Raw genomic sequence first — 16,790 nt, 5'->3', positions numbered from 1 at the left:
GCAGAAATGGTCCCTCAGAGAGCTACCCTGGGCTTCCCTTGCAATGGCATGTACCCTGGGGGACATGAAGGCAACGCATTGTCACAAACTTGTATGGGTTGTTACTTTTCTAAGTGCCCTCAGCTAGGACTGAATTCCTTCAATGGATAGCAAAGCCGTGTCTCAATCTGGCCTGTGATCAACACTTTAACTCTTGCCTTCCCTTTATACAGACAAACAACTACTTTAATAATCCAAAGTGCAGTTCCAAAGCAGGTCAGCCTTCTGCTGAAAACATCATAGTCAGTAGAGAATGCAGGTAAGCAAAGATTTAAGATTGAGCCATGTGCTTGAAAACAAAGTCTGGGAGGAAATGAGACAGTTCTCATTTTTAAATGTTCCAAAGGTCACTAAAAATTAGGACTCAGAATCTAGGAAAAGTGTTATGATTTTAAGCAGGGTTTAATACAGCAATTCCCAAAGACCAGGTGTCTTTAATTGCAATACAGTAAATAGTAATATAGCAACACACGTGAACAAACTTCACTGAGGCCTTCGCTAACTTCAAGCATGGAAAAGGGCCCCCAAACTCAAGTGTTTGAGCAGCCTGTCTTAACAGGAAGACTGTACATTTTGCGGTAAGATGGTGTTTGCTTTTGTCTCATGTTGCCAGGGTTCAGTGTAATTACAGCCAAGCTATTCGGTATCTCTGAGCTTCCCTTTTGTGCAGATAAGTCCAATTGCCCCATGATTATTTGTCTCTGCATGTCTTCCCTGATGATGGAGAGGTGTTATGAGGGCAGGACTATGTCCCTCTCATCCACTCCATGCCCTCTAGAGCCTTGCACAGCACACAGCACAACACTCGATAAATAATCCTGGACCACTGGGCAGCATGGCACAGTCACCTAAAAGGTACCTGGCACATGCCTGCACAGTACCCTGGAAGGTACCTGAAACATGTGTTCATAGTACCCTGGAAGGTACCTGACATATGCATGCCTGGAAGGTATCTGGCACACCGTAAATGCTATGGGTGCTCAGCAAATGCTAAGTCCTTTGTTTGTTTTTTTGTTTTGTTTCCCAGTAATGTTTGTCCCAGTGGAAGCACAGGAGAGAAAAAGCATAATGGGTTTATATTAGGTAAATATCTAAGGCACCAGCTCTCAAAGTATGGTCTCTAAACCAGAAGCTACGCATCACCTGGGAAACAGAAATACAAAGTACTTTCCTCCTGCACTGAGTGTGCTAAATCAGAAAGCCACGGTGGAGGGCTCATCTCCGTGTTACAGGCTTCCTTTAGAAGATGCCTGATTCTGCTCAAGTGTGGGGTTCACAGCTTGAAAATTGCATTTTATGCTAGTAGAATTTTCTACTTCCTAAAAGATTTATTTTTTTATGTTTAATGGTGTGGGGGGAAGGGGGCATGCGGGCATGCATGTGTGCATGTGTGCATGTGTGCATGTGTGTGTTTCCCTGCTAAGCTGGAGTTACAGATAGTTACGAGCTGTTCGATATGGGTGCTAACAAAATTTAGGCCCTTTGAAAGAACAGTACATGCTCTTAACTGGCAAGCCATCTCTCTGGACCCTATTTTGGACTCTTGTGGAAGGAGAATTCCCACTGCGCTTACTATGGCTGGTGGCCTTGGATGCTTTCTGGATACAAGTTAAGAGCATTTTAAACTCTAATGCAGTAGTAACTCTCTGTTGCTGGCCTTGGAGAGTGCAGGTGCTGCTTCTGCACCCTGGCTGTGTTCCTAAGGCTAAGCATGGCCTTACATCTCAAATAAAACTCAAACCAACAGAAATAGGAAGCTTGAACTTACAGAAGCCCCAGCTTGGATGTTGAGTCATCTTTGTGCCTGAGGTTGGGATCACAGGAAAGGGAGAAGAGGTGAAGGAGAAGAGGGTAATTGGCTGCTGAGAAGCTGTAAAAAGTGTCCATTTTGCTGCTGATTTCAACAATAGCTTTATAAACACACTCCCCATTTCTCCAACTCCCCTGCAACACAGCAAACCACTACCATTAGGAAATCACATCAGGGTACCTTTTTGAGAGATGTCCACAGCTAAGAATAGTTACAGTCTGAATAATTACAAGCTTCCCAGCTATCTTGGCACAATAGTTATCTTCTGTTTGCATCTACAGCACTTCAATGGGACAGACAGAGCACCAGGATTTTAAACCCAGGAATATTTCACTCAGAATTTATGTCCATTACCCATCAAGCAATCCTATCTGATTATCTGATGTACAGAGCATTGCCCTGCTGAGTTTTCTCAGTGTGCTTTCCATTGCTATGATAAAGACATGACCAAAAGCAACTAGGGGAGAAAAGGGTTTATTTGGCTTACCTATCTAAACCACAGTTCATTCTTGAGGGAAATCAAGGCAGGAACTCAAGCAGGGCAAGAACCACAAGGAGCTCTGCTTAGTGGCTTGGTCCCACAACATGCTCAGTTTACTTTCTTACACAACCCAGAATCACCTGCCCAGGCCTGGCACACTACCCACAGTGGGCTGAACTCTCCCTCTTCAGAGTCCACAGACTTGACAATCTGATGGATATATTTTCTCAGTCAAGGTTCTCTCTTCCCACATGACCCTGTCTTGTGTCAAGTTGACAAACTAACCAGCACAGATAGAGTGGGACATTTATAGGGATCAAAATCAGCCTTTAAAAAAAGCCAGTGACCTTCAAGTCCAGTATCTAATGTATTTACAGACATAGATAGATAGATAGGGTAACATATACTTCACACATCTATCATATAATTTAGAACAAACAACCAAGCATTTGAGTTTTGTGGTGGTGGTGGTGGTGGTGGTGGTGGTGGTGGTGGTGGTGGTAGTGGTTTTTCTTTTCTATTCTTTCCTCTCCTTTCCTCTCCTTTCCTTTTCTTTCCTTCCCTTCCCTTCCCTTCCCTTCCCTTCCTTTCCCTTTCTTTTCTTTTCTTTTCTTTTCTTTTCTTTTCTTTTCTTTTCTTTTCTTTTTCTTTTCTTGAGACAGGGTTTTTCTGGCCATCCTGGAACTCGTTCTGTAGATCAGGCTGGCCTTAGCTTCAAAGATCTTCCTGTTTCTGCCTCCCAAGTGCCAAGGATTAAAGCTGTGTGCCACCACCATCTGGCTGTGCCACTACTGCCCAGCTATGAGAGTATTTTAAACAAACCCCACTGTTGCAGATTGGATCTCAAGTGATTACATGTATGGCCTGCACACAGTGTACTTGCTAAAGGAAGGTGCATACACAGGTGACAGATGGAGAACGGGAGGCCTTCCCTCCACCTCTGTGAACTAAGCTAATGATAGACTGACCAAAATATGTTTAAAGAATAGGGCACAATGTAAGTCAGTCGATCATTGTTTCTTAGGCAGCATAGGTTGTTTATGAAATGATTACATTAGGTATTGTAAGTAACTAGAAATACTTAAGGTATGTAGAATAATTGTGTGAAATATGTGCAATAATGCATCATTATAAAAGGGGATGAGAATCCAAAGATATTAGCATCCACAGATAGCAGCATCTGTGTAGTGTGCCCTGGGAGTGGGTATATCCATACATGCCCACATTACAAAGCAATGATACCAAAGGTAAGAGAAAAGGAATAGGAAACTGAGATGCATCTCAGAGGTGGAGTGTTTTGCCTAGAAGGTACATAGCCTTGGTTTGAAGCCCTAGAACCATGAAATGGGGAAGGAAGACCCCTAGAACCATGGGAAGAAGGAAGTAATGTAAGAAAGGATAGAAGGAATGACAGAGAGCATCTCAATTTTCTTTCATGGGGGTGGGGGCACACACACATGCACACGAGCATGCATGAGCTTCTATACACCACATCCATACAGCTGTACAAAGGCCAGAGAGCTCTTTGAGAAGGAATGACAGGAGGCTGTGAGCCACCTGATGTGTGTGCTGGGAACCAAACTAGGTCTTCTACAACAGACATTTAGCAATCTCCAACACAAAGCCATCTCCCCAACCCTTCAGTGTGGTTTCTTTTCTTCCATAGCTACATTGGACATTGAAAAAAATCATTTGTAAAGCAGGACTAACCATAACTAATCCATACAACATTACTTTTACTAATTGTACATGTATTTATGTTTATATATTTGAATAATTTCATATTTTATATAAGGTAAATGTGAGTAGCAGGTAATAAAATTGCTTTTTAAAAAACTGCTATTTGGGGACTGGGGAGATGCCTCAGTTGATAAAATAACTCCCACATAATCATGAAGATAGGAATTTAGAGCCTTTGAATCTTATATTTAAAATAAGTAAATAAACTAGGCTAGGCACAGTGGTAAGCATCTACAATCCCTGTCCTGGAAAAGCAGATATAAGAGGATCCCTGAAGCTTGCTGGACAGCCAGTCAAGCCAAATATGTCAGGTCCAGGATTGGTGAGAGATTGTTGCAAAAATAAGGTGAAGAATGATTGAGACAGACACTAACATTGACATCTGTCCTCCAAATAACACACACATACACACACACACAAACACACACATACACACAGAGAGAAAGAGAGAGAGATTAACATTGACATCTGTCCTCCAAATAAACACACACACACAAACACACACATACACACACACAGAGAAAGAGAGAGAGACTAACATTGACATCTGTCCTCCAAATGTACACAGAAACAGAGACAGAGAGACACAGAGAGAGACACTAACATTGACATCTGTCCTCCAAATACATGCACACACACAAACACACACACAGAGACAGAAATAGAGAGATGGAGAGAGTGAAAGACACACAGAGAGTGAGAGACACAGAGAGAAAGGCAGACAGAAAGACAATGAAAGACAGAAAGACACAGAGAGAGTGTGTGAAACACAGAGACATAGAGAGACAGAGAGAATGAAAGACAGACAGACAGAGATAAAGAAACAATAGCACACATACATACATGGACAAACACACACACACAAAAACACTATATCCCCTTAAACCAACTCAGGAAGAGCAGAAGTCGATTGGAAGCCAGAGAAAGGCAACACTTAGCACACAGTGAGCATGGGCCCACTTCTCCTCTACACTACCTTCAGTCTGTCAGTATTTCTACAAATGATGAATAAGGCATAAAGAGGTTATGCAATTCAGCCAAATCCAGACACCCACAGAGAGGTTGAGCCACAGTAGAAACTAAGTCTGTTAGTGCCATGGTCTAATCCTTTATTATCCTAAAATTCCACAATGACTTATTTGTCCTTATGAAATCAGATCACAATATTGTGACTTCTTGACACATCATCTAAACAAGAGGAAAGAAGAGAGAGAAGAACCTAGAGTCCTCAATACACAAACAACTTCTTCATGTTTTTGAAGGAACTGCTAAATGGTTGGCATTTTTTTAGTTCACCTCTATGCAAGACAGAAGTTCCCACACACATTCAGAGAGTACTACTGAGGACAGAAGGATGGGCTGAAGGACAGAAGAACACAGGACCAGGGTTAAGAAACCCACCGTCTAGTGTAGCCTGGGTACCAACTGGTTCATGAGTGTCTGTACCTTGCTGAAGCTGCTTCCTCATCTAGAATATGAGAAGGGCATGGTGTCTTGAACTAGAATGTACTCCACAGGCTCATATATTTGTACGTTAATCATCAGGGAGCAGAACTCTTAGAAAGGATTAGAAGGATTAGGAGGTGTGGCCTTGGTGGAGTAGGTGTGGCCTTGTTGGAGGAAGTGTATCTCTCTCTCTCTCTCTCTCTCTTTCTCTCTCTCTCTCTCTCAATCTATCTATCAATCAATCAAAATGTAGCTCTAAACTACTTCTGTAGTACCGTGCCTGCCTGTGTGCCCCCATGTGCAGGGCCATGATGAAAACTGACTAAGCCTCTGAAACTGTAACCAATCCCCCAATTAAATTCTTTCTTTCCTAAGAGTTGCCTTGAACGTGGTATCTCCTCACAGCAACACAACAGTGACTAAGACAAAGGGCATTCTTAATTTCATGAGACTGTCAAGATCTCACATTTCCTGAATCCATAGAAAGTGTTTTCCTATCTCTTCAAAATTAAATCAGTCCAGGCCAGACACAGCCTGCTTGTAAAAGCCTGAAATCTCAGCTACTTAGGAGGCTGAAGCAGGAAGACCACAAATTCAAGGCCAGATTGTGAAACTAAGCAAGATCCTGTCTCAAATCCAAATTAAATATAAGAAGGACTGGGCTTGTAGTTGAGTGGTAAGTGCTTGCAGTTGAGTGGTAAGTGCTTGCAGTTGAGTGGTAAGTGCTTGCAGTTGAATGGTAAGTGCTTGTAGTTGAGTAGTAAGTGCTTGTAGTTGAGTGGTAAGTGCTTGTAGTTGAGTGGTAAGTGCTTGCAGTAGAGTGGTAAGTGCTTGCAGTTGAGTGGTAAGTGCTTGCTAAGCATGTGTGAGGTTCTCAGTTCAGTCCCAGTATCATACAAAAAAATTAATAGAATTAATCAGGTTTAATGCATTAATCAGGCCAGGAACTATGGTCCATATTAACTACTATTAAATCTACTATTTCCAGATTTTCTCTCATCATCCCTTTTCTCTGATATTTCTTATAATCAGTATAAATCACAGAATTTTCATAATCAATATAAATCACAGAATTGAGGAGGCACCATGGAAAAGAAGTCTGGCCCTGTTTCTTGTTGTAATTGTTGTTTGGATTTTTTTTTTTCCTGAGTCTTTGCTTCCTCATCTAGAAAAATAGAAGGACGTTCTCCAGAGTTCTGCACTCTTTCTAGTCAGTACTAACCCATGTGGTCAGAGGTGCTTGTACCCGATTTCACAGGGATGCAATGTCAGATGCAAGTCAGTGAAATTTTCCACTTTTGTATCTAAACTTTTGCCTCTGAGTTACATGTTAAGTCAACAACATGAAAGGAAAGAGATAAAAGAGGATGTCCAGCACCCTGGTGTTGGCTAACAAAGTCAAACCTTGATTTGCCATTTTAATGACAACAATTAGATATTGTTTCTGGAATCCACAGTTCTTATTTTAATAATATCTACATTTAATAAATATATATACACCTTTCGATACATGCATACCTAGAAAGTGCAAGTGCTAAAATGGGGAATCTGATCCCCTGGAACTGGAGTTACAGACTCTTGTGAACAGCTGTGTGGGTGCTGGAAGTCAAACTTGGGTCCTCTGGAAGATCACCCTGTATTCTTAACCACTGAGCCATCTCTTCTCCAACCCTACCTTTAAATATTTTAAAACAGAAATTATATTTTGATTGATTGTTTCAGACATACTATTCAGTGATTAGAATGCCTGGTGGGTGGTTGTTATATTTCTATTGAATTTCCTTCTAAATCATTTTCCACATAAATGTATTAAGTCAATTACTTAAGTGTTTATTTTATTATGTTATTGATGAAAGTAGTACATATGAGGCACCAATACAAGTTGATTGGATTTATGAATATTAACACTGCTAAATATTCATGTGTGCGTATGTACACACACACATTTTGGTACAGAAGGATAGCTGAGCATGGTGGCGCACACTTATAACCCTTGCTCTTGGAAGGCCAAGGTAGATGCATGAAGAGTTTGAGGACAAACCTGAGCTTCAGTGTGAGACCCTGTCTCAAAAAAAACAAAACTAAGACATTAATAGAGGAGAGATTGATGATAGATAGATAGATAGATAGATAGATAGATAGATAGATAGAATAGATGATGGATGGGTGGATAGATAGATAGATAGATAGATAGATAAATAGACAGATAGATATGGTAAATAGATAGTTGGTAGATAGAAAGATAGATGGACAGATAGATAGATAGATAGATAGATAGATAGATAGATAGATAGATAGATAGATAGATAGATTTAAATGCCTACTAGGTGAGACTTAACCACTCTCTTCTCTCTTTGAATTACCCTCCATTGACCTAGTTCTTTGATAACAGGGAGATGAAAACACCAAACGGTGGTGAGTTTTGTAAAGAATCCCTTCCAGGTTTACAGAGACAAAGCAATGACTCTCTTTCTTTAGCCTTGGATCACATGTCCATCTCTCTTGCTTCCCTTTGGTTTTGAAAGTTTCCCCAGCCTAGTAACTTTCAAAACTGCTTTTGGAGCAGAGCCTGTGGCTCCCTGTTACTGAACAAGTGAGTGTATGAGGCATAGCGCAATCTGGGCTGGAGGGACAGAGTAGAGAAGAAATCTCATGCCTCACACCTGGGCACAGTTGCGAAGCTTCATCACCCAACTTCCCTGAACCTAGAAAGCTCATGGTCCCCCAGAGGTGGGCTCTGCCGGTGCTCCGGCGCCCTCTAGCGACTGTCCACTCTAATGCTAACCCTCTGTAACCCAGATTGGACTAGGCAACCCTGGGGACTTGAGGGAGGAGACCCCTGCTAACCAGCTTCCGCCAGTCCTCTCTTTCAAGGATCAATACAGTAGCCCCAAAGAGCTAGATCTTTGAGAAAGAAATGTCTTTAGTTTGTTCAATTTAAGCCAGAGAAGGTTTCTAGGGTCCAATTGAAATGCTGTATTTCCCCCTAATATTTTCAAGGGGCACGGGGCGGGGGGCGGGGGGCGGGGATCCCTTGTTTTCTTTAAAAAATAAGAATAATGAAGCTAGATATATTGTGTTCTGAACCAGATATGTGAGGACAACATTTAAGAAAGTTTGTTCACTTTAAATAGGCCTTTAACTTAAAGCAGAGTTACGATTCCCCCACGGATTCCTAGAACTGTGAACACTTAGAAAATCTCTGTGTTTATTTTATTGACTCTGTGTGACATTTAAAATAGAATCTAAGTCTGCACATGGGCAGATCTTCACAATGCGTGCACACTAACAGAGGTGGCTGCAGACAATGACTTTGTACAAATTTAATCACATCTACTGGGTAAATATCGCAGTGTCTCCAAGAGAACATGTAATAAATTCCCAAGCCTGACTCTCTAAACACCACAATGGAGGTGGGAGTCCCCGTCCCCCCATCATCTCCAACTCTTGGTCCACAGAGACGATCAGCATACATGGCGCCAGGGATTGGCACACCACAATAATGGCCTGCAGGGAACTGGAGTTTCTTGACAAGAGGAGTAATCAAGGTTTTCGAATGAGTCTTCTGGTCTTGAACAAGTCAATTCCCTGACTTTTTATTTCCACAGCTGACCAATGAAACAGTAGATTATCCTCAAGCTCAACTAGTTTGAAGAGTCCTAGATTCACAGTGCTAAGTTGGTCTTTGGCATTTAGAAGTGAATCTACCACATAGCTTCTTAAGTGAGCTCTGCCACCCCTGGGTACAGTAAAAGCACAGAACTAGAAAAAGCCATACTATCACCTACTGTCTCTTTCTTCTCAAGATCCACCTCGAGGCCTTCAAAATGCACTGATCTAACAGCTAGTGGTCCTTTTGAGGTTTTCAAAGAATGTAGCAGACAGATAAAAAGTCATTGGGATTTACCAACTCAGGGAAATATGTTGTATGATATAACATGTGTGTGTGTGGTATGTTATATGATGAATCATATGTATTCATAGAACAAACAGAAGCCTCTTAGAAGTGAGATTACTAGTATAGGAAAGACTGAGAGCCCATGTCAACACTACTATGTTTGGTCTTGAGCTTAATACCAACCTCTACATACCCAAACCAGAGAATGGATCTGATATATCAAGCTAATTCTTTTCATGACATGCTTCTTATAACAACAGTAACAACAACAAAAGGATAAGATTCTTGGGTTCTAAACAGAATAAAAACTACAGACCAGTTGTAATCATCTGTGTTTAATCTGGAAAGAAGCAACTCTTACTGAATGCTGGAAGATCAGTTTTAACGCACCAGAGGATGGTCCTAAACTGGGTGGCATTTTATTTTGAATGCATTTAGAATTTTCTATTTTGCTATTTCATAACTCCAGTGTGTCACTACCGTTGCCAAGGAAATGTGACTTGGGTTACTGCCATGGATCCAAAGGGGTTTGTTTGTTTTGTTTTAAAATATTAACAAGACAAAAATGGAAAGATCAAACAAAGGGGATGAACTTACTTCCCTTTTCCTCTTTAAGATCCATGAAATACAAATCTCCTCAACTTCTAATCACATGATTTTTGTCCACTAGAAAACACACAGCTCATCAGCCAGGTAGACATCCTCAGAATGGCTGCTCAGTCTTTATTCTGGATTCGAACCATTCCAAAAATATGTGACTCTTTTCCTGTGTGAGTAAAGGTGGTCCTAACCTTCCAGGCACTAAGGAAAGGCAAATCATGGTACAAAGCTTATAAATACATTCAGCTGAATCAAAAGAGATGGATTCTAATACAGATGTGAAAAAAGATTCCAACACTGACTCAGTTTCTTCCTGTGACTATTCCTTACAGTCAGGTAAGCTAAAGATAAAACTTATAATAATGGACGCAAAAAATTAGATGTTTTAATATCTCTCTCTCTCTCTCTCTCTCTCTCTCTCTCTCTCTCTCAACAGATACCATCTTTGTTTCTATTAACTACAATGTTACTTTTACATACACATGAAAAAAAAATCCTTTACAATACGAAACTTTTCATCCAGAATCTAGAGAAGCAGGGACCCCTTAAGACAAAGCTGATAATTTAAGCAAAATGCAAACTGTCACATACCCCTACCTGGACAGAAACAGGAAGTTGTTTCCTTTTCCTGTCTTACAATTAAGAGGCAACACACAGATCCCAAATCAGTTATTCTAGTGTAAAAATGTATAAGTTCTAGTAAAGTTTCTATCTCAGGAGCTAAAAAGCTGTCTGTGCCCAAGGACATAAGAGTATTGGAAGAGTAAAAACCAGTCTGCCAAGAAAGGCCTGGATTTTATGCCAAGGGGAGTTCTTACATGGGACCACGTGAGTGAAGGGTTGGTTTCATCACAAGCAGCTTTGTTCATATGGCCCTTGGGAACTGCCCAGTCTTCATCGTCCATTCCCACTATGGGCCAACAAATGGTTTTATATAATGCTCAGGGGGAATCACCTACTTCTGACGTGGTTTGAATTTGAACCCGTGAAACTGTTAGGATATTTCCATCAAAAGAAAATGTGAAAATTTTGGCCGAACACACATGGGTGTCCTAACTGTATTTCCAAACCTCCTCTCTATTTTTATCTATATCTCTGTGTGTAAGGAGCTTTGACGAACTCGGCTCAGAGCCCTGATCTGCTAGATGGATTTTGTCAGCCCCTCTTTCACACCAGGCAGACAAATCAAATGAATTCGACCCAGGGGCAGTTCAGGTAGGAAAATGGAACCGTCAGAACTTATCTAATTACAGAGAAGCTCCTCCTGAGTCCTGTCTTATCTTCTGCTAAAAAAGTGGTCTTCCTAAACTTGAAAGACATCAAATAGAGTGGTCTCTTTGCCTCTGGCTTTTCAGCAACTGTGGCTAAGAAGTTTCATCTGTTACTGTGAACGGCAAAGCGGGCTTTGGATGCAAAACCACCGAGCTACATTGTAAAGAAAGTTTGAAGGGGTGGGGCTTACATTGCATTGATATAAAACAGAAACCACAAATGCCTTCAACACTAGAGACTAGGAAGAAGCAAGCAGGGGTTAGGAGCAGGGAGGACTCTGGAGCTAGGGGTAGTCTGGAGGGTTTTGTTTAAATAAAGACAGAGTTTAGTCTCAGTTAAGAACACTTAAGTTGGAGCTAGAGAGATGGCTCACCAGTCAAAACACTTAAGTGCTCTGTAACAGCTCAAAATGCTGTTCAGGAAACCGAGAAACAAGTGAGCCAAGAGAAACCAGAGCTGAGCTTGGAAAATCCCTGCAAAGCAGCAATAAGATGAAGCACTTGGTCTGGTCTGCAGAGTTTCAAAGACAAAGTGTGAAACTGCTGAAGCTTTTCAGGTCCAGAGGCATGGACATTCTAGGAGCTGGTGGGTCCACAGCATGAAGGAGACAGTACTTCTTATCAACTTCCCCAGGGTCTCTCTCTGCCTCCACCCCATCCCCACTCCGTTTCTACCTTGCTCTTATTTCCTGCTTCCACCCACTGAATCTCCACATGCAATCTTCCCAAAATCCTGGGAGCCCCACCCCCCAATAGAATCTGGAATGCAGACCGAGGTTAGCAGCCATGAAGACCACTTACACTAAGAGGAAGACGGAGTTCACATTCCTAAGAGAATTCCTTGGATTCTGTCCACTCCCACCCCCTTGCTGTTCAGCTCAACTCAGTGTGGACCACTTTCTGACTCCCTTGGATTCAGTTCTAGCAATCCTTGGTAGTATGTGATACCGAGTTTTGATCTCTCTAGTCAGAACCAACTGCCAGTACTCCTAGTTCCTCTTTACCACCTTGCTATTCCATTTAACAAAAAGAAAAAATGTTGGAGACTGAGCCAAATAAAGCTACCAGCAAGCCCATGGGTTAGTTGTACGCCTGAGAGTCATGGACGCAGTTAAATATTGTTAGGACCTCTTGGTAAAGAATGTACAGCAGCCGAATTCAAACAGCAGGATGGTCAAGCCATTGGCTAACACTACTGATGCCCCACACCTTTCTTGATGTCAAATGGGAAGCAGCAACTCCAGCCTGGACTCTGGTCCCATCCCCCCTTCTCATTTCTAAAACAATAATAATCCTCCTTCAAGCCTGCAGGACTTCCATAGCCCAGTCTCATTCTCCACACTGTCGTCCCACCTGGGGTCTCCCTACCACTCCACCTGGACGAGTGGAGTTACGTGAAAAAGAAGGTATATTGGCTGAAAGTTTTTTTGTCTTTAAGGACTGCTGTTCCTGCCGCTGTTCAGAACAACAGCAATGACAAACAAGCCAAGCTGGGTGAAAACCCAGATCTTCTCAAAAGTTGGTCTGGCTACGCAGCAGCCCTGACGAGTTTGCAAGAACACAGGGCTCAGAGTTGGCATCTACTCACCTGGGTGTGCCAGCCTCGAAGACTAGAAAGAGAATTCAGCCCAGGACAGGTCTGTCACGCCCCCAGGATGCAAAATCCGCCTTTGGAGTGGAGGTCCTGGGTGATGTAGTTGTAAAGAGGTCTTAGGAGGGTCGGGCTTTCCTTCCCCCTCTTTGGTCCTCTGGGGGCAGTTTAGCAACAGCCGAGGAGCATAAAGATGCTGGGAGGAGAGTTTGGTAGCTCTGGAAACCCCGACTCCATTCTTGGGGGTGGGGGCTGGGGGAGAGGGTGAACAGCGTGAAAGGAGATGCTGGGCTCAGGAACTCGCTGAGTAAAGAGGAAGGAACTGGGGAAGGAGGGAGGGAGCAGAGGAGTGAGGGAGGAAGGAAAGGAAGGGAGGGAGGGAGGGGTGAGAGCCAGGAGATGGCAGCTTCTAGCTGAGATTTCCACCTTCTGACGAAACCCTTGCGCCCAGCAGCCCAGCAAGATACTAGTTCTTAAGCCTCCTCTCGAGCGCCCCCTGGGGGGTTCCGGGGACTCAGCGACGCCCCGCCCTGGTCGCAGCCCTGGCGCTCTCCGTGGTCCTGCCGCGCCCTCAGCCCTGATTCCCTGCTCAGCTTTGCAATTCCCACCAGCTCCTGAGAGGCACGTGATTAATTTCTCCTTATTCTATGATAAAGCAGTGAAATCACAGGAGCAGACGGATGGGAATAGGAGCTATATATTTTTTTGCATACATTCAAGAAAACTTCTTGACTGGCTCAACTCTCACTAAAAATGGGAGTGACGTTGAGCACTTATTTAGGTATCTACATGTCCATAAATGCATGATTAAATGAACAAACACCTACTTTTCTCTTCACCTCAGAATGTTTTCCTGAATACAAACATCTCACCATGCTTAGGGAATGTATGTTTTAAAATAGAGCTTTTGGCTGAGGTTGTAACTCAGCTGTTAGAGCACTGATCTAACATTCAGAGGGTTCTACATTCAAGCCCCAATCTTGTACAAAGCCAGGCATGGCATTGCATCCCTGAGACCCCAGAATTTGGAAGGTGGAGGCAGAAGGCTCAGAAGGTCAAAGTTACCCTCAACTACAAGGGGGGTTTGAAACCAGCCTGGGTTAGAGACACCGTCTCAGAAAGCCCAAACCAAAACCATAGGTCTTATTCAGAAAGTAACCGTTGCCACATATTATAAAACACTTTGGACACACTACAGAGCGTTTATACAAGAAGTTGTGGCTTTTCTGCTTTCCTTTGCAGTGTCACTAAGTGACATCCCTGTCCTTTGTGGGCAGTATGGAGATGACAACTTTTCTGTTACAAATTTATTGATTTGTAGTCAGATTCAGGCAAAGGAATGATGATGAGGAGGCATGCCAGGCTGTGTTTCCATCTGTCTCTGAGGAAGTAGACAAACCAGACAACCAAAATCTCCCCGGGTATTCCCATGATCAGAATTAAACTAGACTTTATAATCCATAAAGCAAAATGAATAAAAGGCTCTCTTTGTACCTGGGGGTCCCACAGAGGTTAGAAGTGATGGGCAAGCACACAGGGCAAGAGAGGAAGGTGTGGTCTCTCACAAGGCAAGGGGTTTGGTTATAAGTGTCACACCACTGCACAGGAGGAGGAATGACAGGAGAAGGCAAAGGGGACTCATAAAATGATTCTGGAAATCAAATGAGAAGATCTTTGAGAAGAAACAGTTTCCAGAAAAATCAACATTTTTCTTCTTTCAGTCTCCTCACCTGCTATTCTGAGATGCCATATTAGCCACAAGCCTAAAAAAAACCAAATAACTAACCGTGAGAGAATCTAGCTGTATCATGGAGAGCTTACACACGAACCCATGGTTTGCTTTGACTGAGAACACTTAGGTCATGTGATTATGCACAAGCTAGTCATTGAGGCTTTGACATGTGCAGTTACAATAAAGGACAGGTGCTGGTGTCTGGAGCAGGAAATATGCTCACAGTACTACTGGAAACAGACTAGAGCTTCATCTGAGTCACACATTACAGCCGGAAGGACTGACCTCCCAGGGATACTCCGGGTTTCCTACTGGGGAAAGAAGGATGGATTCTGGGAAAGCAAAGTCATCAATAGGTTCATTAATTCCTCCTAGATTTCATTCAGTAGCATCTAACCCTAGAGATGCAGTTTGTGTTGGACTAAATTTGCAAAGACGAAATAAAGGAAATAAATGCCTTATTTATTTTTCTTGCATGTTGACTGTGAACCCTAACATTTAAATTCCATAGAGATAATACCTCTGGGTTTTGTTTTTTTAACTCATTCGTGATTACAGCCACAAAGCCTCGGAGGGTGTCTCCACTTAGCAGACAGCAAATACACACTTATTAAATTTAAAATGTCTTAAATAATGTCTTCTAGAATGTTTAAAACAAACCTCTTCTTTTATAGCCAAAGAGGAAGGCAGTTAGGATCTGCTGCACATTCGCTATTTCCAATAATCAATTCTATGTATCAGCCCATTTAATTTGTATAACAGCCTCCCCAAGTAGTTTTGTTATTTCTACCACAAACCAGGTTTAGTTGGTTGAGATAACCAGGCCACAGCTCAGTTCTTGCTGAGTATTACGAGAAGCAAGCTCTAAAGGCACCTGGCAACTAAAAGCGGACCGCAGAGAAGTTACAAAGTCAAAACCAATGGAGAAAACCATAATGCAGTTACCCCTCCCCCATGCCAAAAGCACAGGCATGGAAACTAAACACAACACCAAAACTTGTGACTGCCAGCAGGCTTCGGCTCCCTAATTAGAAACAAACAGTTTGCCTGCAAGCCAGTTCGAAGAACACATGTGCAGCTTTATGCCAGGACACCTCTCTCTCTCTCTCTCTCTCTCTCTCTCTCTCTCTCTCTCTCTCTCTGAAGGTAAATTCAAAGAGGCTCTTTGTGAGGCACATAAGCAGAATTCACTCCCACCTCTCCTATGAAACCAACAGCTCGACTGTACAATTATTTATAACCAGCTAATAGACTGTTTCATCACAGCCCCCACGGCAAGTTGCCCACCAGTCGGAGTCCCCTCAACGATTGTGAAATCAAAACCTTCCTTTCCCCCATGCCACTCACCTCCTCCCAACTCTCCTTTTCATGGACTCCAGGTGGCTGGGTTCTACAGCCATAGTTAAGGTTATCTAAAGCCAGGCCGCTGAACTTGGTGGCACCAAACGTTCGCAAGCTGAAAGGAGACTCCAGCTCTGAGTGGCTCCACTCGCTGGGTCTGCAGGATAACATAAGGGGAGGCATCCGCTCTGTGTCCTATGCCAGTATGAAAGGCATCTCACCCATCAGTATGACAAGTCAAAGGCTGGAAGGGAGCCAGGGAACAAGAGGGAAGGGATGTGAACTCTTCCCTGTGTGGTTGATAGCATTTTTAAGGGTGGCAGATGATGAAGGGGAAAAACAGGCGGAGAGTCAGTGCCCTACATCAGAAACCTTGGCTCCTTCCCTGAGTGACTCAGGGTGAGCATTTTGTTTTGAAATGGAATTTCTGTTTTCTTTTTTTTTTTCCTTCTTCTTCCTTTTGAGCTGTAGGATGGTTACACATCCAACCAGTCAAGCGATGGCTGCAAATAACGGGATTTATTTTTGAAAACTTGGATCAAAGAAAAGCCTTGAATTTCACCTCAGGGTTATTTTTATAGCTCAAAGGTATGAGATGTGGTGGGTTCTCCCCCCACTTCATGTAATTTTGAGAATTGGAGGATATGCTTTCCTTTTATATTTCCATGTACTCCTGAGGTAACTTGTGTTACTGGAAAGCAGAAAGGACTTTTCCAAAGAAGCCTTTCTAAGATGTGAAGAATCAAGGGAGAGTTCATAACAATTGTTCCAAGCTGAGGCAGAGATTACAAGGACCCTGCATGACCCATGATACCTCGAATACTCAGTAACAAGCTGTGCT

The 16,790-nt window shown here is 42.7% G+C and overlaps 1 protein-coding gene across 2 annotated transcripts in view; it reads right to left on the bottom strand.

Moving 5' to 3' along the window:
• The window catches only part of Cpne4 (copine 4), a 459,807-nt gene extending 443,608 nt beyond the window's left edge, over positions 1 to 16,199 (bottom strand). The window contains exon 1 of one of the 2 annotated variants that reach the window (XM_028756686.1): positions 15,956 to 16,199. In XM_028756686.1, coding sequence (XP_028612519.1) covers positions 15,956 to 16,008 — 53 coding nt within the window. In that variant the 5' untranslated portion in view covers positions 16,009 to 16,199. Of the gene's footprint in view, positions 1 to 12,873; positions 13,483 to 15,955 lie in introns of those variants that run through there. The other variant, XM_028756687.1, reaches the window with a different exon arrangement.
• Positions 16,200 to 16,790: the final 591 nt, after the last annotated feature.

The sequence above is a fragment of the Grammomys surdaster genome, unplaced genomic scaffold, assembly GCF_004785775.1.
Source record: "Grammomys surdaster isolate TR1022 unplaced genomic scaffold, NIH_TR_1.0 126131, whole genome shotgun sequence".
NCBI classification, from domain to species: Eukaryota; Metazoa; Chordata; class Mammalia; order Rodentia; family Muridae; genus Grammomys; species Grammomys surdaster.
This window is presented reverse-complemented; position numbering and strand designations above follow the sequence as displayed.